The sequence below is a fragment of the Leucoraja erinacea genome, chromosome 2, assembly GCF_028641065.1.
Source record: "Leucoraja erinacea ecotype New England chromosome 2, Leri_hhj_1, whole genome shotgun sequence".
Classification (NCBI taxonomy): Eukaryota; Metazoa; Chordata; class Chondrichthyes; order Rajiformes; family Rajidae; genus Leucoraja; species Leucoraja erinaceus.
In genome coordinates, this window is record NC_073378.1 from 67927824 (window position 1) to 67953705 (window position 25882).

Here is a 25882-nt window from a genome sequence, read left to right on the forward strand (position 1 = left end):
GTGGACGCGATGGGGTGCTGCTGCTTGGGAATTATTGTTTTTGGTTTGTTCGTCCCGGGGCCTGCCGTCACGAGACCGAAAGTTTTATAAGGCCTCTTCCATATCCTTCATATACTTTGGGAGGTTTTTGCCAAAGAGCAGTGGGTCTGGCTCAGTGGTTGGGGTTTTGCACAACCCCGCAAATATAGGATTTTATGGCAGGTCTTATGATTTGTTTACGAAGGTTGTGGTCATCTCCGTATTTGTCCACGGAACGAGCAAACGATGTGATGGTTGACGTCAGGAGCCTGAGGATCCACTGCAGTTTTAGCTCCTGGTTCCGAATATTTGCCCCAACGTGCCCCCAGTTTTAGCTGTTTACAGCCGGCACTTTAAGGGACTCACAGTTCTTTGGAGCTGTATATGATTCTAAGGCCTCATTGACCACCTGCTCCTGTAGGGGCCTGTTGGAGAGGATGTTAATGCTGGCTGCAAGTTTGGCCTTTAACGGCCTCCTGCACGTGGGGCTGCCACGTAGCGGTCCACCACACACAGCAGCTCTTCCTATTCCTGCACCCCTTGCATACTCCCGACATCTTCAGCCAGCGCAAAAGGGATAGCAGAGCGCTCGGTGAGCGGTCCTACCGCCTGTTGCTGCCCCCCCCCCCCCCAGATGGAACGCTCCTCCGTGGAGTCGAGCGGGGGACAGGTTTATCCAAGAGCCTTTCTTCTCTGCCTGAAATAAAGCAGAAGGCTCCCTGTGAAAGAAAAACTCGACCTCAGGGTACTTACCTGACGGTCCGTTCTTTCACCTGTAGCAGGAGCGCCTGACTCCCGATGCGGCCACTGTTGCACTGCTGAACGCAATGCCGCGCATACGTGCTGAGCAGGCTCTTCACGTAGTCACTCACGTGACTGCGAAGTAAAATGGGGGAATTTCCTTGTCTGAAGAACATCAGTGATTGAGTTGGTTTTTATGAAAATCTAGGGTATGGTATTTTTCTTCATTTAATTGTTCAAACTGGTTTGAAGAGTTTCATTTAACCAGGCCTCTGATTTATCAGCCCAGTAAAATTATTGTATTACCATACCAAAGAAGCACTGGCGAAGACACAATTTAATTTAAAGAGAAATTGAGATGAATATAAATTATCAAACCAAGTTCACAATAGTCTGTAGGTAAATCAATATAAAATAAAATTCTGGCTTAAATTGACTGGCAGTGTTCTTTGGATTTACATGCTGAGGTAAGAATTAGTTTATTGCAAGAACACCATTCAGATGCTGGAATCTTGAGCTAAAAACAAGCAGCATCTGTGGAAGGAAATGGACAGAACATTTCAGGATGGGTCCAATGTTCTTTCTGAAGTCTGAACAAGTGTTCCAACCTGTAACACCGTCCATGTTCTTCTACAGGTGCTGCCTGGCCTGTTGAGTTCCTCCAGTTCTTTGTTCAAGTACTGGCGAATTCAGTTTCTTTTCCCAATTGCCTGACTGATTTAAACTGAATGTTTTGATTCTACAATGAAGAGCAGGCAAAAATAACAAAGTTCCTCTCCAAAGAAAGGAGGAAGAAGCTTTTCAGAGAGACTCATTGCATAAAGTCATCCACACATTGTGGGTGAAACTTCTTGAAACAGATTGTAATGGCAATTTCTTATCTTTCCAATGTCCATCTTTTAATTGCCTTTACTACGCTGGCAAGGAGGAGTAGAGTTTACGCAGTCAATATTTACAGTTTCATTGATTTTAATTGAAGTTGTTGTAAGTACAAAGAAGTGTTTTATACAAATTGTATTTTTCCATTCTTACTATGTGAACTGGTAAAAACTGTCTTATCTTCTCGTGCCAGCTCTCGTCTGATCTGACCACACCGTCGTATAGCTTAGTTCAATGTAAGTCACGCCCATCTACGTATCAAAACCCACCCCAAGCATTCAGAATGATATAGCTAGAAATATCTAGACAAAATTCTACAATATACTAGCAGTAACTAACTTAAGCATAAATGGCTCCTACACACTGGCCCCTAATTGTTCTACGTACAAGCTGATGTAAGAAAAAAAAACATTCTATTGATCCACTATTACATTTATTCTATGTGAAAGCCTAAAAATATAGCAAGGACCCACAGTGTTTTGATCCTTTCAGAAACACTGGGGATTCCATGGAACAAAAAAGGAAATCCACTATCGATTAAAGAAGCATGATACTTTTTCCTTAAGACCTACCTAAATATCGGAGCCAACTAAAATACCTTCAAGGTCATAAAAAATGAACCCATTGTATGGGATTATTTATTTTATTCATTCACAAAATATAGCTATCATTGGGATCATTTATTGCTCATCTTCAATTGCTCTAAACCATGGGGTTGCAAATCTGCATTAGAGGTAATTATGGATCTATTGGATGGGAGATTTCCTCTGCTGAAGGACAATACTGTTGTTGATTCATTGCCAAATACAACACAGGTGGGCCATTCCATCTATCAAGTCCGCAACCATTTTACACCAACTTTACATTCATCCCTTATTTTACTCTCCCCATGTCAATTTACACCCTCCCTAGATTATACCACTTAGTCAAACACCAGGATCAAATACAGAGACCAATTACCCTACGAATCTGCATGTCTTTGGATGTGGGAAAAACAGAGCATTGCATGAACATACAAACTACACACAGGTTGAACATACAAACTCCACACAGATTGCATCCAAGATTAGATTAGAACCCTGGTCTTTGACATTGGGAGGCAATGGCTGCACCACTATGCCAAACAATTTGATCACCATCAACAGCTTTATTTAATTACTAATCGAAATTTAAATTCATTGGCTACTGTGGTAGAATATCACCAAGTCAATGCTTAGGCAACTAGACTACCAGTTCAGCAGTTAAACTGCAAATCCACATGGTACCTGAAGTTGAAACACAGCAATTGAAGAAAGGTTCCAACCGGAAACATTGTCTATCCATTTTCTGCACATTTGCAGCCTGACCCACTGAGTTACTCCAGCATTTTGTGTCTATCTTTGGTATAAACAAGCATAAACAGTTATTTTTCAGTACAGAGCTTTAAGATGGGCAGAAAACATTTAAGATTATAACACTGGATGATGATTATGTTTGAAGATTTTACAAATTTTTTTTTTTTCATCGCCACCGCTTACAGGACTAAGACATTTTCACAGGAAATTGCAGATGAGAATGATTTTTACCTAATTGTGTTGCCTATCAGCATTTTTCATATTGGCATTGGTGTAGTTGGGATCAACCTTGAAAGTGTCTGCATACCTCCCCTCTTCTTTACGCTGAACAGCTTGTCAAATGACCATTGACGATGCTGCTCTTGTGACTTAACCATATAACCATATAACAATTACAGCATGGAAACAGGCCATCTCGGCCCTTCAAGTCCGTGCCGAACAACTTTTTTCCCTTAGTCCCACCTGCCTGCACTCATACCATAACCCTCCATTCTCTTCTCATCCATATGCCTATCCAATTTTATTTTTAAATGATACCAACGAACCTGCCGCCACCATTTCCACTGGAAGCTCATTCCACACCGCCACCACTCTCTGAGTAAAGAAGTTCCCCCACATGTTACCCCTAAACTTCTGTCCCTTAATTCTGAAGTCATGTCCTCTTGAATCTTCATTTGAATCTTCCCTATTCTCAAAGGGAAAAGCTTGTCCACATCAACTCGGTCTATCCCTCTCATCATTTTAAAGACCTCTATCAAGTCCCCCCTTAACCTTCTGTGCTCCAGAGAATAAAGCCCTAACTTATTCAACCTTTCCCTGTAACTTAGTTGTTGAAACCCAGGCAACATTCTAGTAAATCTCCTCTGTACTCTCTCTATTTTGTTGACATCCTTCCTATAATTGGGCGACTTGCTGTCACTGTTTCCCTATTTTAAATGGCTGTACAACAAGCCCATTTCAGTGAGGTGTGCTTTGAAGCAAATGATGGAAGGGTTTGCAACATTGAATTTTCCCCCTAAAATGGTTTCATTTCTATTTTGCTGACCAGTAGCTGTGAAGCAATAGGTCTCTGCCAGATGGATTGCCTTATGCTCTTTTATCATACATTTATTTTCAGATAAATCTTTGACTTCATTATTGCAGTCTGGTTGAAACTTGATAAGCAGGGTGTTTACAAGCCATACCATTTGCTGGCATGCTGGTATTCTGCAGCAACTGGGATTTTAAGTGAGAGAACATGATACTCATTTGAGTCACCAGTAGCACATCCCCAAATTTGTATAATTGCTGTGAATTCAGGACCCTGAAATATTTTGGATTTCTGCTTAAGTATTTGTTTATTTTATTTTATGGGGGAGATGGATGCATGACTGGCAAGATCAGCATTTATTCTCAATCCCTAAATGAGAAAGTATAAAGAGCTGCAGTTCGTCTGGTGAAGGTGCCCACAATGTTCTGGGACTTAGATCCAATGAAGACGTAGAACCAATGCTATATTTCCATAATGGAGTAGTTGCAACTTGAATGGAACTTGCAGATAATAACCTTACCCGCGTTAGCTGCCCTTGCCCTTTTGTAGGTGAACATGACAAGTCTAGCAGCGGTCAGAATAGTCTGGACACATTGAGAAGTAGAGAAAAGAAGATGCAGGGAGTGCAGAGAAGATTTACAAGTATAATATTTTTTGGGGATGGATACCAAGGATAAGGAACTTATAGAGTTATGGACTAAAAGTGTGGCACTAAACATGAACACTCTTTCAAAGAAACAGTATAAACATCATGGGCCAAAGTGACTCCTGCTACTACTCCAACATGCATGCCACTATTGATACTGCTACTACCAACCATATCAGGTGTAAACCTCTCCGATGACTTTCAGTCTGAAGAAGGGTCTCGACCTAAAACACCATCCTTTCCTTCTCTCCAAAGATGCTGCCTGTCCTGCTGAGTTACTCCATCCTTTTGTGTCTATCTTAGGTTAAAACTTCTGGCATGCTGGTCTTCTTTTCATGTTTCTTGCTCTGTGGAAAATCATTTGACCTTGACTTGTCTGTTGAATCATTTCATTATACTCTGCTCATGCCTGCTGGTCTGCCAGAGTAGAGTTCAGGAAACCACAGATGTCATCATATTGCCAATCATATTGCCAATCATTTTCTTTTTGAAAGTTGTAATTCAGTTCTTTGTTATATTAACATTAATAAGGCTTATGGTTATGCAAAACTAAAATGAGATTCTTGTTTACAAATAAATCTGCAATATGAGTGTTCAGAACCATTTGGGGAAAACAGCTACCGTATGTTTATCGGTTACCAATATAAGGCTCTTTTTCATTAATTATAATACTAATCACATCAAATGCTAATTCTCATTTACTGTCATATCAACTTACTGATACTGGACTTGCTTTGCCCCCTGCTGAATAAAATATGTGTTGGAAGGCTCATAGTTCTCAATGTCTGCATTCATTTAACGGTGCATGCACAATGCTGACATTTCCGTAACAGATATAAATCTGCTCATTTCTGGAAGAGTAATAATTTAAAATACAGATTGTGTTGATTAGAAGAATTTCTAACATTTGAGCTGACAAATGTTATGTCTTCTTAGCTACATAAAATACATAATTCAAATATTTAGTGATAGCACTATAAAATTTGCATCTTAACCTAATTGGCAACCTGAAAAATTATAGAGGTACATTTAAGCTTCTGATGCACATCATTATTTTGTACTAACATTATAATCTGTGATGCCATTGTAACTTCGCAGTATATGAATCACAGAATACATTTAAGTAAAAAAAAGACACAAAGTGCTGGAGTAACCCAGCAGCAGCCCTGGAGAATACGGATAGATAATGTTTCGGGCAGGACCCATTTTCAGACTGATTGAAGGGACAAGAAGAAGGTTAGCAGCGAGGAGAGGCCTGACAAACTGTGGCAGGTAAAAGGTAAACACAGTTGAGGTAGGTTTTCAATAGGCAGATGGTTAGACAACGGCCAGATATAATATTTGAGTACCTTCCCTCAAATATGCATTTTGTTTTGTGTTCCTGTGACAGGTATGGCCACAGAAATACACATGTTCATAGCATGTATCAACTGCTGACATCATTTGAAGGATTACGTGGTAGTGTACGAGTCAGTGCTTGTCTACCGACTTGGTGCTGTCACATTATCAGAGCGGAAAATGATTGCAGATACAGCATTAATCACTGAATGGAAAAGGCAGGCCCAAAATCATGCCCTTTGAAACGTTTTTTTGTTTGCTAATTGAAGACAGATGCAATGAGGTCAGGAGAATGTTCAAAAGCACATTATGTTATCCACTTCACTGCTTCATAACAATTTCAACATCACTGATTATTAAAAAGGGACATTAGCCTTATCATTCATAAAATGTAGCACACTCTGGTTGCTGGAAATTTGAAATAAAAACAAAAACTGCAGTGATTACGGAGTCACATCTGTGCAGAAATAAAACAGGGTTAATGTTTTAGGCCAATGATATTTCAACACTATATTTACATTGAAAGAGAAGCCATTTTGAAATTAATAATTGTACCAAAGGACGAGATAGCAAAGGATTAAAGGGAAAGAGGTAATTTAGATGACAACAAATACTGTAAGTTGTTTCTAGGAAGAAAATGCTCAAGCTGGGGTAACACAAGCACAGCTGGTAGAGCTCCTGCCTCACAGCACCAAAGAGCTCAGTTCTATCCTGAACTCGGGAGCTATCTGTGGGGAGTCTCCATGTGACTATGTAGGTTTTCTCCGTATGCTCCGCTTTCCTCTCACATCCCAAAGACATGTTGTTTTGTAGGTTAATTGGCCTCTGTAAAAGTGTCCCTAGTTTGTAGGAAGTGGATTCCTAAGTTAGATAACATAGAAATAGTGTTTATGGGTGATGTCTTCGACTATTGCCACCTACTTTGCTCTCTCAGCATTAACTCTGGTCACCTTCCATACCATTCCCTGAAGATGAACCACATTATCCATATTCATGTTCCTATCTTTGCTCATTGGTTTTGAGACATTATTTTGTCAGTCATTCATCAATTGCTGCAGATTTGCAATCATCTTTCCCCTTTGGGTTTCCTTTCAGTTCTGTTGGCCTGATATTTCTCATCTCACTTTCCATTTGAAACGTTGCAGTGTGCCAATATTGAATTTTTCTATTGTGGCTATTTCCCTTCAAAGTTATTTAACTTTCCAGTTACATTGAATTGTTTTCCTCAGAAGGTTGCAGCTGCTTGAGGGTCATGAGTAAATGTGCAAATGAGTTTTACCCAAAGAAGTATATGAAGCAATTTACAGGCACCTAATCCCATTTTTAACTCAAAATTATCATGACCAGAATATCTTACCAACAAACTGCTGATTCGGTTTACAATTCTGAGGATGTGAAGTCTGTTAAGAAGTCTAGACCTTATTTTGAACATGATTCCTGCAAATATGAATGCTAATTGAAGTATTTTTCTTTACTCAACCAACAGTTACAAATGAAGAGCATAATATGGAGAAATTAGAGGTTCAAATCAAAATCAAAATCCTTGCAGTCATCCAGGATTGTAAAGTGAACAAAGTGAACACAAATGAGCAAACAAGCTAACTTTGCTTAATGGACCCAGCAATATTTCCTGGGGAGAAATGTATCAAATACATGAGGTCTGCACAAGATTAAAAAAAAGTGAGTGAGTCAAATGAAAACCAAAACATTCTAGTAGATAAAATTAACAATTTGATTTGTAAGATCTTGGATCTTACTGCTGGTTGAATGATCAAAATCAAATGGTCAAAAAGAAAGTGTATTTTGTAATGCAGTGCATCAGTTCCTGTCCTTCTATTCCATTGCAGGAGATGCCTGATGCTGAGAAATATTTATTCCATCCCGTTACACAAAGTCAATGAGGAGAATGTGTTTTGTTTTAGAAAAGCATTAACTGCCATTGTTTTCAGATCTGCAATATAACGGATATCCACCACATGGGATCCCTGGGTGATCACATTTCTGAATCAAACGATATGGCAATGAAATGTAGCGTTGCTTACCCAATTATGCCATAATGTTGGCAGATCTGCTGAGTATTTCCAGCATTTCAGTTTTTATATTAAGATTTCCAGTATCTACAGCTGTTGATTTTCAATTGTAAATGAAATGTGTTGCCATGAAGTGATCACGTGATACTTGATGTATTACTGTGGAAATGTTAGAAATACACATGGCTCTGGATAGCAGTTCTGATTTCAGAATATTTTGAAGCATTTACATCAGCCTACTTCTCAGTCGTAATGTTCATGACTGAGCTAAAGAGAGCACTACATTTTAACAAATCCTCCTTATAGCAAATTCAATGCGAGCATTTATTTCACGAGGGCTTGTATACAAAAACAGGGATGTAATGTTGAGGCTCCATAAGGCTCTGGTAAGGCCGCATCTGGAATATTGTGAGCAATTTTGGGCACCATATCTGAGGAAGGATGTGCTGGCTCTGGAGAGGTTGCAGAGGAGTTTACAAGAATAATCCCAGGAATGAGTCGGTTAACCTATGATGAATGTTTGTCGGCACTGCGCCTGTACTTGCTGGAGTTTAGAAAATGATGGGGGAACACATTGAAACATACAGAATAGTGAAAGTCTTGGATAGAGTGGATGTGGAGAGGATGTTTCCACTAGGGGAGAGTCTAGGACTAGAGCTCATATCCTCAGAATTAAAGGAGGTTATTTTAGGAAAGAGATGAGGGGAAATCTCTTCAGTCGGATGGTAGTAAATCTGTGGAATTTTCTGCCGCAGAAGGCTGTGGAGGCCAAGTCAGTGAATATGTTTACGGCAGAGATAGATTCTTGATTAATACAGGTGTCAGAGGTTATGGGGAGTAGGCAGGAGAATGGGGTTAGGTGGGAGAGATAGATCAGCCATGATTGAATGGCAGACTAGAATTGATGGATCAAATGGCCAAATGTGCAAATGTCCAAATTCTACTCCTATTCCTCCTGACCGTAGGACCTTGTGACCTAGTTTGCAAATGCCTGACTTCTGAACATTTTGTATAGAAGAACAAGGGTTTGCAGGACTGGGATGGATTGATCGGCTGCTGTGGGGCTGTAGGTATATTCTGCCTATGGAGGAATACAGTTTGCAGCTGTATTTTTAACTTACGAACTATTTGTGTTACAATGTTATCAATAATAAAACAGGAGCTGCTGAAGATAAATAATTTTGAACGCCATTAGACTTATATTTTATGAAATATATTTTCCTCCTCATCAGTCAAAAGGAAGGACATAGAAGTGAAATTTATGTGTGGTGAGGATAAATAATATGGTGTTGAAATAAAAGTAGAATGTGTAAAAATGACATGGGATTTTTGCAAACTCAGGAGAAAAAGAAAGAGAAGCAGATACCATCTGATCTAGTAACAGGTTTTGTTAATATTTCAGGTTTATATCCTCAGCAGTATTTAATTATTACATTTGTTTTGCTCTATCTTAAAAAGTATTTGGATCCAGATAAATGATTACTCTATTTTTTACAACTTCCAAGTAAAATCTAAGGGCTTTTGAGAATCCTGTTCTTTGTTCCAGCAGCTAAATGTAATTACAATCCAGTCCAATTGAGGCTAAATAAATCAGTGATCTAATAATCAGAGGAGGATCAGTATCACATTAACTGCAGCTCCCGTGTGATATTTATTGATATTCGGTGAAGCTGATTCATTTGCAGATTTTAGTATATTTTCTGCTCCTGTTAGATTTGTCAAAACTTAGTTTGAATTTTACTGAACATATTCTATTTCTTATTCCCATTTAATTGCTTTGAAGATTTTCTGTAATGCATCTTTTTTTAATAGTTAATCTTATGCAATAGCTACAATTTAGTAAATTTATCATTAAATAACTTTCAATACATTTGAACAGACATAATTTGCATTCTTCATCAAGAAAGGCTCATACATAAAGCTTTATTAAATAAACTTTTACATCTATCTGAAAGACAAGGAAACCAACATGCCTGGGTTTGTTGGATTGTGTTATTTTGATAAAAGAACAATCTAATAAATGCCTTTATTGTGTTCAGATTAAAATATTCAAATACTGCCCTGGTCAGATTCATCTTACCTGTCCTGCATAAATATCAGCTCATCCAATAATGAAATACCACGTGACAAGTCATCCTTTATCATTACCCATGTACTCACTGATCTAAACTGGTTCATGATTACCACCACTTCAGATTTTTAATTATTGTTTTATGCTTTGCCAGGGCTTGCATCAGTTCAACCCTCCACCTCTACAATTTACAATTACTATTCTGCAGATCCCAGGCTCATAACTATCATTCTACTTGTTGCTCTGTCATTGGGTCCCTCCTAATCCTTATGCAACTGGATTATTGACATCCTTGTCAGCAGACCATAGTTGGTTCAAAGTGGCAACAACACTTGCTCCTTAACCATTAGCACAGGGGCAGTTCAGGGCTGCATGCTCTACTCTACTCTACTCTACTCTACTCACTCTATACCCATGACTATGTGGCTAGTCACAGTCCCAAAGCCATATTTAAATTCACCAATGATACCACGCTTGGTGGATGAATAATTGGTAATGATGAGTCAGTACAGGAGGGAGATTAAACATCTGATTGATGGATGCCAGAACAACAATCTTGCTCTCAATGTGACCTTAAACGATTGTTGAACTTAAAAGGGGAATACTGAGGATCCAAAACCTTTCTATATCATCGAGATAGCAGTGGAGATAGTCAACAACTTCAAGTTCCTGGGCATGCATATTTCTGAAGGTCTGTTCTGGGCCCAGCACATTGATGCAATCATGAAGAAAGTCCATTGATGCTTCTATTTCTTCAGCAGATTGACATTTCATATGTTGGTGAATACTCGTGAAAATTAACTTGTGTACAGTAGAGGGCAGTTCAATTGGTTGCATCATGACCTGCTTCAGCAAATCAAACACACACAAACAAAGGAGATTACAAAGAGTGATGGACTGTCATCACTGTCCATCATGGTTGCTCACCTCCCCACCATTGAATGGATCTATAGGAAGCAAGCCTCACAAAGGCAGCCAGCATCAACATGAATCCACACCACCCTGGTCATGCTTTCAATTTACTCTTGCCATCGGGAAGAAGGTATAGGAGTCTGAAAAGTGTGACAGCTAGGTTCAAGAATAGTTTCTTCACAACAACCATCAGGCTCTTTAACACAACACAACACTAACCTCATCCGTCTTTTGTCAGAAGAACTGTCATATGGACTGACTTTGATTATACAAAGGACTTTGGGTTTATTTGCACTGGTATTGGTGTTCTAAATGTATTGCATTTTTGTTTATTATATGTGCATTGCATTTACAAGCCAGTTCTGCTGGTGCAAGGTTTGTATTGGTTCATTTTCAGTACATATGACAATTGGACACTCTTGACTCATGTCCCAAGCTCCATCCACAGGTATTTCAATCCTAAAATCCTAAATCACTTCCTATCTACCTTCTATTGTTTTATGACTGTAAAATGTGCCTGTGGAGTTAGATTAAGAACCCTTTCTGAACTCTGCTTCCCTGGGTTAATGTCCATTTTCATTTTTTATAATTCCATAAAATCCTCTGAAAAAGCTGCTAGAGCTTCATAAAAAGCTGCAAAGTAAATGTAAATAGTCGTCATTACCCGTAACGATCAAATACACTGGTTATCATTTCCTGCACTAGTTCTATTATCACTACTGATTTTAGTTAACTGTGCAGAAAAAAAATCCCATTCTTGCAAAGATCAGTTGTGCAATCATTAGCTTGATATTAATTCTAAACTTTCTTAATGCAAGTCTTCACAGTGAATGGCAGGGCCCTGGGGAGGATTGTAGAGCAGAAGGATCTAGGAGTGCAAGTATATAGTTCCCTGAGAGTGGCATTATGGGTAGTAATCAGAGTGATCAAGAAGGCTTTTGGTACATTGGCATTCATCAGTGAGGGTATTGAGTGTGGAAGCTGGGATGTCATGTTACAGTTGTACAAGATGTTGATGCGGCCGCATTTGGAGTATTAGATATTGTTTGGTCAGACTGTAATGGGAAGGATGTTGTTAAGCTGGAAAGAGTGCAGAGATTTACGAGGATGTTGCCAGGACTTGAGGGCCTGAGCTATAAGGAGAGATTGGTCAGACTAGGATTGTATTTGTTGGAGCCCAGGAGCATGACAAGTATGTGGAAAAGAAAGGTTTTGAGGATTAAGGGCCAAATGTGGTCAGATTGGACTAGCGCAGGTGGGCCATATTGGTCAGCATAGGCAAGTTGGAATGAAAGGCCTGTTTCCATGCTGAATTGCTCTCTGACCATCTATTACCATCTAACTCAATGGACATTGTCAGTGTGAAAAGAAAATGGATCTTTTGGAGACCAGACTGTCTTTGAATGATAATGTATATTCGAATCATTTAAATGATTAACCTGAACTGTTTACATTTTTTCCCATGGCTGACGTTCTTTTCCTATCTAAATAGAATACAGATTTTGGTAATGGCACCGACTACAGTGACAAATAGTGTTTCTTTGGCTTAGTATCTATTGCAAATTACCTTGGAAAGCAGTAAAGGGCCTGTCCCACTTACGTGTCCTTGGCACGCAAATTACGGTCCCGCGAAGGTCGGGCGCAATTTCATGCGTACGCACAGCCATCTGGAGAGCCTGACGCCATTTGAAGATGGACACAAAGCCGGAGTAACTCAGCGGGACCGGCAGCATCTCTGGAGAGAAGTAATGGGTGATGTTTCATGTCGAGACCCGGTCCCGCTGAGTTACTCCTGCATTTTGTGTCTATCTTCAATTTTCTTGGCCCCGCGCTGGGAGTAGAAGTGGGGGCGGATCCAGACTGTAACGGCCATGAGCCCCAGGCCGAGTTCGGTGACTGTTTGCCTGCTTCTGCTGCTGTTGAAGGTGAGACGTTGCTTCGCGCCAGGGTCTTGGGCCGGTCCCACTTTGGCCATCAGTTCTACGACAGGCAGTTGGCGAGCAAAGATTTTGTTCACTACAAAAATTTCAGAGCCCCGCACGATGTCGCGCACAACTACATACCCCTCCACGCTTCTAAGTGAGACCGGCCATGCGCGGCCATACGATGCCCGTGCGTCTAAACGCGACCTCGAGATCACGTAATTTGCGTGCCAAGGACACGTAAGTGGGACAGGCAATGAACTGGCTAAGCCTCTAATCTGGCATATAGCAACTTGCCTATGTCTTTTTATCTTATTCACAGCTTCCTTTCATGATACATAACAATTTAACCCCCAGAAGCCATGATCAGTCTTTTGTTCAGCGTTGAAAGGTGAACATGCAGATGAACATAAATCATTTTCCATGTTAGTATACATTTAACAGACTAATACTATGGACAAACAAGTGATCATGGGAATATATGGTCTACAATAAATGAGAATTTCTGATGCTAATAATTTCTGATATTATAAGCATTTTATGCTGCCTGATTATTTCTCTCTGTTGTTCCGTGACCAATAAACATCAACCCATGGCAATACCTTCTCAATAGAAAGATTAATTTAATTAAAATTGGCTCAAGTGGGGCTTATTATACCTTGAGTAATATATTATAACTAATGAGCCTGTTTAATGAAATGGAAATAAGGCATTCAGAATGTCTTTGTTAATGAGCATCTTGGATCTATAAACCTTTTGAATGTTTTCCCTAAATGCACACAGATTGGATAAAATATCATTTTATGTCAGTATTATTTTGGCAATCTTATTTTATGTCACGTGCCACAAGAACACAACTCACATTTCAGTCTGTTTAATGGAATAAGGTGAGCTTACTTTTGGCGAACCTCGGTGGATTGTCATTGACGTCAGAGAGTGTGATATTTATCGTTGTGGTGCCTGCCAACCCTCCCATTTGTCCTCCCATGTCTTTGGCTTGGATGACGACTTGATAATTTTCTTTAACTTCTCTGTCCATGTTTGCCAAAGCAGTCCTGATAATGCCTAAATATGAAAGACACAGAAGGGAGAAAGTTTTCATAATAATCATAAAGGAATTTCTTTTTATGATTACATGTAATAAATTTATGTTCAAACCTGGCCTTCAGTAATTCTTGTGCCATGCACTGGTTATTCATTTACAATCTAGTTAGTTAGTAGATTAGATTATAAAGCCATAGACACTATGGACATAAACCTTTCACTGTATCAGCATCAACCATTGGACAGCCATTCTAACTAGTCTAAACTTGATCCAAATTTATTCTTCTCACATTCTTATGAATTCCCTTCAATAGACAATAGACAATAGACAATAGACAATAGACAATAGGTCCAGGAGTAGGCCATTTGGCCCTTCGAGCCAGCACTGCCATTCAATGTGATCATGGCTGATCATCCCCAATCAGTACCTCATTCCTGACCTCCCCATATCCCCTGACTGCTATCTTTAAGAGCCCTATCTAGCTCTCTCTTGAAAGCATCCAGAGAACCTCACTCCACCGCCCTCTGAGGCAGAGAATTCCACAGATTCACAACTCTCTGTGAGAAAAAAGTGTTTCCTCGTCTCTGTTCTAAATGGCTTACCCCTTATTCTTAAACTGTGGCCCCTGGTTCTGGACTCCCCCAACATCGGGAACATGTTTCCTGCCTCTGGCGTGTCCAAACCTTTAACAATCTTACAAGTTTCAATAAGATTCCCTCTCATCCTTCTAAACTCGAGAGTGTACAAGCCCTGCCGCTCCATTCCCTCAGCATATGACAATCCTGTCATCCCGGGAATTAACCATGTAAACCTATGCTGCACTCCCTCAATAGCAAGAATGTCCTTCCTCAAATTAGGGGACCAAAACTGCACACAGTACTCCAGGTGAGGTCTCACTAGGGCTCTGTACAACTGCAGAAGGACCTCTTTGCTCCTATACTCGACTCCTCTTGTTATAAAGGCCAACATGCCATTTGCTTTCTTCACTGCCTGCTGTACCTGCATGCTTACTTTCATTGACTGATGAACAAGGACTCCCAGATCCCGTTGTACTTCCACCTTTCCCAACTTGACGCCATTTAGATAGTAATCTGCCTTCCTGTTTTTGATACCAAAGTGGATAACCTCACATTTATCCTCATTAAGCTTCATCTGCCAATCATCTGCCCACTCCCCCAACCTGTTCATGTCACCCTAAATTTGCATAGCTTCCTCCCCATAGTTCACACTGCAACCCAGCTTTGTGTCATCTGTAAATTTGCTAATGTTATTTTGAATCCCTTCATCCAAATCATTGATGTATATTGTAAATTGCTGCGGTCCCAGCACCGAGCTTTGTGGTACCCCACTACCTGCCTGCTCACCGCCTGCCATTCTGAAAGGGACCCGTTAATCCCTACTCTTTGTTTCCTGTCTGCCAAACAATTTTCTATCCATGTCAGCACTCTACCCCCAATATCATGTTCCCTAATTTTGCCCACTAATTTCCTTTGTGGGACCTTATCCAATGCTTTCTGAAACTCCAGGTACGCTACATCCACTGGCTTCAGAATCTAGCACACCTCTATCCACTCAGGAGAATTTACACGGGTCAATTAACCCACTGATCTGCACATATCTTGGAGAAACCAGAACACCTTGAGGTAATTCATGCTGTCATCATGTGGGAAACTCAATTAATGGGATCAGCGTAAAGAATCAATTTTCTATTGCAAATTGCATTTGCTGATCTGACTGCTGCACATGGGACATTATTTTTTTTCTGTCCTACTTACAGAAGGAAGGCCGGAGCTTTAAAGGAAAAAAAACGAGATTTTCATTAAATGATATCCTTTACATTCATTATTCATACCTGTAAGAATAACAAGATTATAATAGTAGCTGATTTTAACTTCCCTAATATTGGATGGGACTGCTATGGGGTAAGGGCTTGTACAAGACCAAATTTGCGTCTAGGAAAGTTTTCACAAGATTATGTATATATATATATAGTCCTTACTGGAGAATGGGCCACATTGGACTTCCCACTGGGAAATGAGGCAGACTGAATGACTGAAGTGCCAGGGTGTTAGCATTCTAGGGCCGGTGACCATAATTCTGTTAGGTTTTAAATCATTTGTAGTTTTATTTTTTGAGAATCAGCAGGCAAACAGACCCTACTGCCTAACAAGAATGGTTTAACTCATCAATCGCCCGGAAAAAGTGAGGATTTGTTCACGTTAAAATTTCAATTGCGGCAAAGCTTATTTTAATGGTGTGAAACTGGTAAGGTTGATAGGGAGAGGTTATTTGCAGATAAAGGACGTATAGTGATTTAGAGAGGGTTCTGAGCCAACATATTCCTCTTAAAGTGAAGGGCAAGGCCAGCAGGGTTTAGGGAGCCCTGGATGATGAAGGAGATGGAAACTGTGGTCAAGAAAAAGGAGTTTGCTTCTACCATGCAAATCCCTTGTGGAGTTGAAGGGATGTAGAAGTACACGTAAAATGGAAATCAGGAGGGCAACATGAGGACATGCAATAGCTTTTGCAAAAAATATATAGGAGAATGGAAATTAACTCAGCATTTACTTGCATTTTAGTATGTTAAACTAGAACATACAGAGTGAAGGACCCTGAAGAGTGCTGTACAGCAGAGAGACCTAGGTATCCAAGTATTTTGTACTCTGAAAACACATCATCTGAGCGGTGAAAAAGGCTTTTAGCACCCTTGTCTTCATTAGTCAAGACAATAAGCATGAATGCTGAGATGTTATTTTACAACTGTACAAGACCTTGTTGAGACACATTTCGAGTATTCTGTACAGTTCCAATTAGCTAGCTATAGGAAGAATGTCATTTAACGGAAAAGGGTACAGAGAAGATTCATAAGGATGTTATTGGAACTGGAGGGTTTGAGTTCTAAGGAGAAATTGGATATGTGTTTTTTTTCCCTGTAGTTTCGGAGAAGATTGGTGAGTATGTGGAATGAACTGCCAGAGGAAAGGTTAGATGTGGGTACAATTACATTGTTCAGAAGACATTTAGACAGATATATGCATGGAAAAGGTTGAGGGTATGGGCCAAATGGAACCAACTGCAGTAGGCACTTTGGTCAGCATAGATGAGTTGGGCTGAACAGTCTGTTTCTGTGCTGCATACATCTATAACTGTATGACTCCAGCCATTTCAAAACTTTATGGTGATACACCTCCTAAAACGTAGTTACTATAATGATTGAAATGGAGCAGCCAAAGTGTGCTCTGCAGGATCCCATCATCAGCAATGTGAGTGAGGGATGAATACTACACAAATGAAAATGCTACTTTCCTTCAAAGTAATATCCTGGGAAATTCTATGTCTAACTATGAACCTTTGTTTGACATCTCATCCCAAGAATGGCTATATGTAGTAAAGCAGATTTCCATAGTGCTACCCTTGAATTGGTATTGGTATTAGTATATTATTGTCCATTGTACCGATACAGTAAAAAAGCTTTTTGTTGAGTACTATCCAGCGAAATCAAGCCATACATGAGTACATCAGTGTGTGCATAAGAGGAAAAGAAGCAGGGTGCAGAATATAATGTTGCACCTACTGCAAAAGTACAGTGAAACAAATGTATAACGGCCACAATGAGTTAAATGGAAGACCAGGAATGTATCCCCAGCTTACGAAAGGTCCATTCAAGAGTCTAATCACATCAGGGAAGAGATTGTTCTTGAATCTGGTGGTCGGTGCTTTCAAGACAGTTGAGAGGGTGAGAGGTCAGAACCATAGTGAGGGGTGAGTTAGTCTGGAGGGGGAAAGATGAGCATCACCCTAGCTTTTTATGTGCAAAAGCCTTGAGTTAGGCTGGAATTCTCTACCACTCACAGAGCGAAAGATGATGTCCAATCACTAGCACATTGTGATATAAACTAATTTTTTCACATTTGCTTTTTAGCGTTGCATAAGTATGAAGGACAAAAATTTTTTTTTGATGAATTTGGGATCCAAACATTCCTGCAGAGTGCAGAAAAAAAGAACTGCAGATGCTGGTTTACAAAAAAGGACACAAAGTGCAGGAATAGCTCAGCTGGTCAGGCAGCATCTCTGGAGAATATTGATAGGTGACATTTCAGGTCATGACCCTACTTCCGACTCAAGAATAGTTCCAACATTAAGCTTCACCTATCCATTTTCTTCAGAGATGCTGCCTGACCTGCAGAGTTACTCCAGCACTTTGTGTCCACTTCTGCAGAGTTGTTACTTGCGTTGGAACTTGGATTTTGGGCTTGCGGCTTGATTTATGCTCATTCAAGATTCAAGAGACATTTATTGTCACATGCACCAATTGGTACAGTGAAATTTGGGGTCATCATACAGCCATACAAATAATAAAAGAACAAAACACGATAGCATTTTAACATAAACATCCCCTGCACAGTTTCCTACTGTGAGTGAAGGCCCAAAGTTCAGTCACCCTCCTCTTTGATGTTCTTTGATGTACACCCGTGGTCGGGACCTCCTGAGCCTTCCGCAGCCCTCCGTAGTCGCCGCCACGGATGGCCCGATGCTCAGGCCGTCTCGCCGGAATGATGGAACTCCGACGTCGGAACGGGAGAACAACCTCAGCTGCTTGGACCCCCGAATCGGCCACTTTCAACCGGAGTTCGTGGCTCCCGAAGTCCACAGGTCGCGCCGAGCGGAGACCCACACTGGCGGCCCTCGGCAAAGGGCCCCAGGGCACTGCGATGTTGAAGTCAGCGCCGTCCACGCTGGAAGCTCTTTGAACCACAGCCCCACGATGTTGTTGCAACAGGCCCAATATTCCGGAGCTTCAAACGGGGATCCCAGGTGAGGCCTCGCCCGCTCCACGATGTATCCAGCGCTGCGCCACCACTGCTGGAGCTCTGCTCTGGGCACCAGCAGGAAAGGCCACGCCAATCCAGTTGGTAGGCCGCGAGGAGGAGGACGAGGATGCGACTCGACGAATAGTCGCATCCTCACCAGGAGGCGACTGAGAGATGGTTTCCCCCTTACTCTACCCCCCTCCCCCACATAGAAAAACAAAAGAAACCTCCTCAACATACTTTTAAGCAAACTTTTAAAAAATGGAAAACATGGACAGACTGTAGGCAGAGGCAGCTTTCCTGCGGCACTACTAGTGGCTATTCAAAGATCCAACTAGGTTTGGATCAGGAAGTCAGGGAATAATTTCAGAATCCAGTCTTGTAAATGCAAAAATCAGCCCCAATAGTGGAGAGGGGGAGAGTTAAAAAAAACAACATATTGATGGGTGATGAGTGTGGAGAAGCTGTAGAAGATTAAACAACATCATGAATGTGAAGTGATAAGTAAGGGATCTTTCTTGAGCATTGTGCCCACGCCTGGATCTGAGAAAAGGCACAAATGTTGGATGTTTCAAGTCAGGACCATTCTCCAGACTGAGATCTGCTCAGTGCTTTAAAAATATTTCTTCTGGGAATAGCAAACTGCATTTGCACCTCAGAACAACATGGCAGCATGGTGGTGCAGAGGTAGAGTTGCTGCCTTACAGCGCCGGACACCCGCGTTCGACCCTGACTGTGGGTGCTATCTGTATGGAGTTTGTATATTCTCCGTGACATGCGCGTTTTCTCTGGGAAGCTCCAGTTTCAACCACATTCCAAAGGCGTAAAGGTTTGTAGGTTAATTGACTTAGTATAAATGTAAATTGTCCCCAGTGTGTGTAGGATTGTGTTAGTGTGTGGGGATTGCTGATTGGTGCGGATTCTGTGGGCTGAAGGACTTGTTAATGCGATGTATCTAAAAAAAAAAAATTGTGTCTGAGTAATTAAGTTTGCGTAATTAAGTCTTTCCATTTAACTTGGAAATCATGTTATCTGTGAGTGAGATTCATGATTGGATTTGCCTTGTGGAATTTCTAAAGTGGCATCCTTCAACCTGGAATTCAGCATAATCACATTGCACAACAGAAATAACTAATGTTCACATGCATATCACTGAAAAAACATAAGTGTTATGTTAAGTATTTTTAGGTCCTGATATTTTAAACTAATATTTTGCATTGGAAACTTTATTTTCATGTAACAATTTATTTTTGTTTTAGAGGCAGGTTGTTTAGGATCAGGGTGAGTAAGATGTTATGATGAAGGATATCAATATTCATTCACATTAATAAATCAGTTTACTATCATGTATTTGTTTATTATAAACATCAAGGAAAAGCTGAGCAGGCATCAATGACCAAAATGTTATCAGATGCTTTAATTGAAAACAGCTTTAAAAAATCAGCTAACATGAGGTTATGTTCTGATTGGTGGGGAGTTGCAATAAATATCATCCCTTGTGAGTTGGGATCACACATTTACATAATATTTTTAGCTGCAGGCTGACTAACTTGCCTTTCGCTTCGTAAAAATACTTCAAGCATATCTCTGAAAATGCATTATGTTATCACTGAGCCACAAACCTAGATTTCAATTTCCAGCTCGATGACTCATTGACATTATAATTATTGTAAATACAATCGTTTATTTTTTTTACACCATCAGCATGATGAGGGTAGTTATTATGGTGGGCCTCCACTGTGCTGATTGGCAATCTGTAGTAATCAATTGGAACAAATCTCCGGGTACAGCAGGCAGTGAAGAAAGCTAATGGCATGTTGGTCCTCATAACGAGAGGAGTTCAGTATAGGAGCAAAGAGTTCTTTCTGCAGTTGTACAGGGCCCTGGTGAGACCACTCCTGGAGTATTGTGTGCAGGTTTGATCTCCTATTTTGAGGAAGGACATTCTTGCTATTGAGGGAGTGTAGCGTAGGTTCACGAGGTTAATTCCCGGGATGGCGGGATTGTCAAACGATGAAAGAATGGAGCGACTGGGCTTGTATTCACTGTAAATTAGAAGGATGTGAAGGGATCTTATAGAAACATAAAATTATTAAGGGATTGGACACGCTTGTTGCAGGAAACATTTTCCCGATGTTGGGGGTGTCCAGAACCAGGGGCCACAGTTTAATAATAAGGAGTAGGCCATTTAGAACTGAGATGAGGAAAAACTCTTTTACTACAGAGTTGCAAATTTGTGGAATTCTCTGCCACAGAAGGCAGTGGAGACCGATTCGCTGGATGCATTCAAAAGAGAGTTAGATAGAGCTCTTAGGGCTTGCGGAATCAAGGGATACGGGCAGAAGGCAGGAAGGGGGTACTGATTGTGGAAGATCAGCCATGATCACATTGAATGGCGGTGCTGACTCGAAGGGCCAAATGGTCTACTCCTGCACCTATCGTCTGTATCTATATATCTAAAATTATCAAAAAACCTCCTAAGAGTAGGAGGTTCATTATACAAAAATATAATTCCATGATTAAGTTCTGATAATATGCATTAAATATTTGCATTTAAGCACAATACACCAATAATATTTTTACAGTTGTTCCAAATATGATATATTTTTTGTACTGTTCTTTTAGCCTTGGTTTAAAAGTCATTTTGATTTTTAATTTTATATTTGATTTTATGTTTATGGTCTTGGCATTGTGTTCGGCACATACACTGTGGGCTGAATGTGCTGTTCTTGTGGTGTAATGTTTTATGTTCTATGAAAAGAAAATCAGATATTCATGGTCTGTAAAGTGGAAAGTAGGCTGTCAGGTTTGGATTGAGGCCGGCTGTTCGAATTTATGATGGTATTGAGGCAATGGAATAATCATGCCCTGGATTTGGGTCTCGTGTTTGGAAATGCATTGATTAGCTGGAAAGTAGCTGTGAGTAATTCTTAGTGCAACAACCAATGGTCTTAGCAATTTCAAAGAACTACATATAAAACCAGTAAAATGCCTTTGAGAGACTAATAAAGTACCAACTAGAGTTCCTTCTGCAATCTCTGCAGAAATATGGAAACAATTTCCATGAGTAGTTTGTGCTGCTGCAGAATTTTGAAGAAAAGCAGTTTTTTGTCTCGTAATTTGAGAAGGACGTTCATGCTATTTAGGGAGTGCAGCGTAGGTTCACCAGGTTAATTGATGGGATGGTGGGACTGATATATGATGAATGAATGGATCGACTGGGCTTATATTCTCTGGAATTTAGAAGGATGAGAAGGGGTCTGATAGAAACATAAAATTCTTAAGGGATTGGACAGGCTAGATGCAGGAAATATGTTCCCAATGTTGGGGGACTCCAGAATCGGGGATCACAGTTTAAGAATAAGGGGTTGGCCATTTAGGACTGCAATGAGGAAACATTTTTTCACCCAGAGAGTTGTGAATCTGTTGAATGCTTATCTGTCACATAAGGCAGTGGAGGCCAATTTACTGGATATATTCAAGAGTTAGACATAGCTCTTAGGGCTAACGGAATCAAGGAATTTGGAGAGAAAACAGGAACGGAGTACTGAGTTTGGATGATCTTCTTTAGCCCTCTTCGGTCATGGCTGACCATGGGTGTCTCCAGGGTGCTATTCCCTATATGAAGAATGCCTGTGCGTGACTTTGTTTAATGTGGGGAGACTGGTGCACAGACAGCCACCCCACGGTCCTAGACAGATCTGGGTCAGGATCCAGTGGCATGGAGTCCAAGACAACAGAATATCCTTTTCTGCTGCAGCCTTCATCCGCCTTCCCAGCCATCGTGACGCTCCACAAAGGTCAGCCATCGACCTTCCACCGTTGAGGTCTTTGTTGGATTGCTCTTTGTCAGAAACCTTCCCCTCGACTTTAACGCTATGGGTGGCCCTACCAAGAGCATAGCTCCAGACGGCATCGCTCTCAGGATCTCAGGTCCACACAAGCTTCTCCACCACGACAAGGTGACAATCCACAGATGATCGTATTGAATGGCTCGAAGGGCCGAATGGCCTACTCCTGCACCTACTTTCAATGTTTCTATGTAAGCACACATACAATAGCTTAATGAAATTCACCCACTCGTTTGTCTAATTTTTGAACTTTGCCATGGGTGCAAAGGAAATTAATAACAACTTCCAATCTTCATAAATACAGAGATTAGTGCCAGCATTTCAGTCCGTTTGCTCTGGCTGCCCAGTTTGCAGCCTTTCTGATGGAGTCGAGTCAGTTAAACACTTGTAAATTTGGGGTATTTATGAATTAATCCTATTGTAAATATCCCAGAAAATGAATGTTTAGTAAAGTGTAGTCTAGATGAATTATTGATAATGTATCACGTCTTAATTACTGTTTAGAAATCCATCTGAGCTTTTTAGAGCTAATTTTATGTATGTCTACAATAATTTCTTCAAACTGGGATTTATTTTGTTTTTCAACGTTTATTTGTGATATTACAGCTTCTACCTAAATCATACATGCATGTTCCAATCTTTACTTAGCATTGTATAATATTTAAAGTTTTAAATATTTGAGGAAAATATGTTTTTTTTTTACCTTCCAGGTTTGCTCTCTGTGACAATAGTTCATTATGATTGACAAACCTGTCGGCTTGAAAACATCATAGCTCCTGAATTTATTTGAACAGAGATCCTGTTGAGCTGATAAGTAACTGCATTTGATGCTGCAAAAAGAGAAATACTGAGAACACTAGTTCCTTGCAAGATCTTCCTTCAAGGTTGGTTACAAGCTTCACCACTGACTGCAAATTCTGGGCCATTAACTGTAAATATTCAAATCAATTTGTTAATACTGACAAAGTTCATATCAAATTGCCTTAATACTGAAGTAATCTACAGCGCATAATTCATTGTTCATACCGATTGCTTGTAAGCTACCCATGCAGAATATGAGGCGCTGTTCTTCCAATAAGAACAATGGTATGAACATTGATTTCTCCAAGTTTTAACCTCCCCTAGCTCCCATCTCTGTCCCCCTCCCATCCCAGAATGCACATATATTACCCACCCTCTCCCACTACCTTAGTCACGCTGCTCCTTTGCCCTCTTCAATATGCTCATCTCCCATCCTTGAGTTTTACATTTTCCACTTTCCCCTCTCTCCTGTCCCCTTTACACATATCCTTCTGCCTGTTTTTATATTTTGCACCAACTCTTCTTCCCTTATCTAACACCATTTTGTCTCATTTTCACCTCTGGCCTTGTTAATACACAATTACCACTTCCCGGGCTTTGTCCCACTCCCCACCTCTCTTTTCTAGCTTTCTCTGCCCAGCTCCAATCAGTCTGAAGAAGAGTCCCAACTCAAAACATGTCTGTCCATTCACTCCACGGATGTCGCCTGATCCGTTGAGTTCATGCATTTTTTGTTTTCAGCGGAAGGTGCAAGAAGTGCTAAACAGGCATGATTCCATAAAAACTGCTCATTGCACTTCACTTCTGAAATGTTGTCCCATTAGCTCTTGTAGAAGATGAATTTTTAGTTAAAAGTTGCTGATCACCCCAATATTTAAACTACAAGGTAAATTGAAACAACATTGATCATATAATCAATTTGATCAAGTAACATTCATAGGCCTGTATTGGAAAAGATAAATAACTTTGATAGTTTTGAATATGCTGTTGTTTTCCTTCAGGTTCATTAAAAGAGAACAAAAGTTGAATGTTCCTTCACTTGAAATTGTCAAAGGTTAACCCCAAGTATGTAGGCTTAGAAATTGAGAAATTTAAATGAAATCCACCCCTTGCATGGTTCCTAGACTTTTTAATTAACCAAAATATATGCATTTGGTTGTATTTTTTCTCTGAAAATCGTCAAGCTTCTGAACTCAAGCCAGACATATCTAAATATCCCAAGGGAAAGATGTAGTACGATATTAGAGGTGCAAATTTTCAGATGACATGTTAATCTGAGTATTTATTTGTTCTCCTGGGATTATATGAAAGATCCTAAGGCAATATTTGAATGACAAGCAGGGGAGTTATCTCAGGCATCTTGACCGATAGCTATTCCTTTACAATCATCAAGAGTATATTAGGTGTGGAAAAATGATTAAATGCCCACAGTCACATTCTCACTTGCAAGAGATTACAATGAACAAATTGCCTGCTACATTTCCAATTTACAGAGTCATAGAGTCATAAGGCATGGAAATGGGCCCTTTGGCCCAATTTGCCCATGCAGGATAAAATGCTGCATCTACACTTGTCATATCAGCTTGTATTTGGCCCATATCCCTCTAAACCTTTCCTATCCATGTACCCGTCTAAATGTATTTTAAATGCTGTTATAGTACCTGCCTCAACTACTTCCTCTGGCAGCTCATTCTTTATACCACTACCCTATGTGTGGAAAACTATCCCTCAGGTTCATTTTAAATCTTTCCTCTTCACCTTAAAGCTTGATTCCTGTCCTATAGGTTCAAAAAAATCAGTGCTTTCACCCTATCTATTCCTCTCATGATCTTATACACCTCCAGTGGATTACCCCTCAGCCTCCTGCTCTCCAAGGAATATAGTCCTAGCCTGCCCAGACTCTCCCTATAGCTCAAGCCCTCAACTCCTGCCAGCATCTTCGTAAATCTTCTCTGCATTCTTTCCAGCTTAACTAAACTTCAAGAAAAAGCTTCTTTGACAATAAAACACTTTGGGATATCATATTGGTGAAAATGTACAAAACATACAAGTCAAACACATGTGTTTGTTTGCTTTAAAGAATTCCAAATGTTAATTTATGAATTTATTGTTTTATTTATCTGTACGATATGGAGAGCTTAGTGTATATTGCTCATTCTCCGCTGCTCTTGGGATTATGGTTATGAGTTACATTGTTGAACTGTTGCAATCCCTCAGTGAAGTTCAGTGTGGTTAGAGGGGAGTTCCAATATTTAGATTTAGTACAATGAAGCACTAATGATATATTTCCACGTCAGGGTGGTGTGTAACTTGGAGAGAAACATGCAATTGTTGATGGTTCCATGTCTCTGAAGCTCTTGTCCTAGGTGGTGGAGGACATGTATCGGAGTAACCTGCAGTGTTTCTACAGATGGTACAAAATACAGTCATAGTGTGCTAGCATTGGAGAGGCT

General features: G+C 40.3%; 1 protein-coding gene across 2 annotated transcripts in view; it reads right to left on the reverse strand.

Annotated features, from left to right (window-relative positions):
- LOC129710976 (cadherin-12-like) overlaps window positions 1–25882 on the reverse strand; it is an 882389-nt gene that overhangs the window by 184835 nt on the left and 671672 nt on the right. For both annotated transcript variants that reach the window (XM_055658321.1, XM_055658312.1), the window contains one exon: window positions 13819–13986. In XM_055658321.1, the coding sequence (XP_055514296.1) occupies window positions 13819–13986 (168 nt within the window). The remainder of the gene's footprint in view (window positions 1–13818; window positions 13987–25882) is intronic.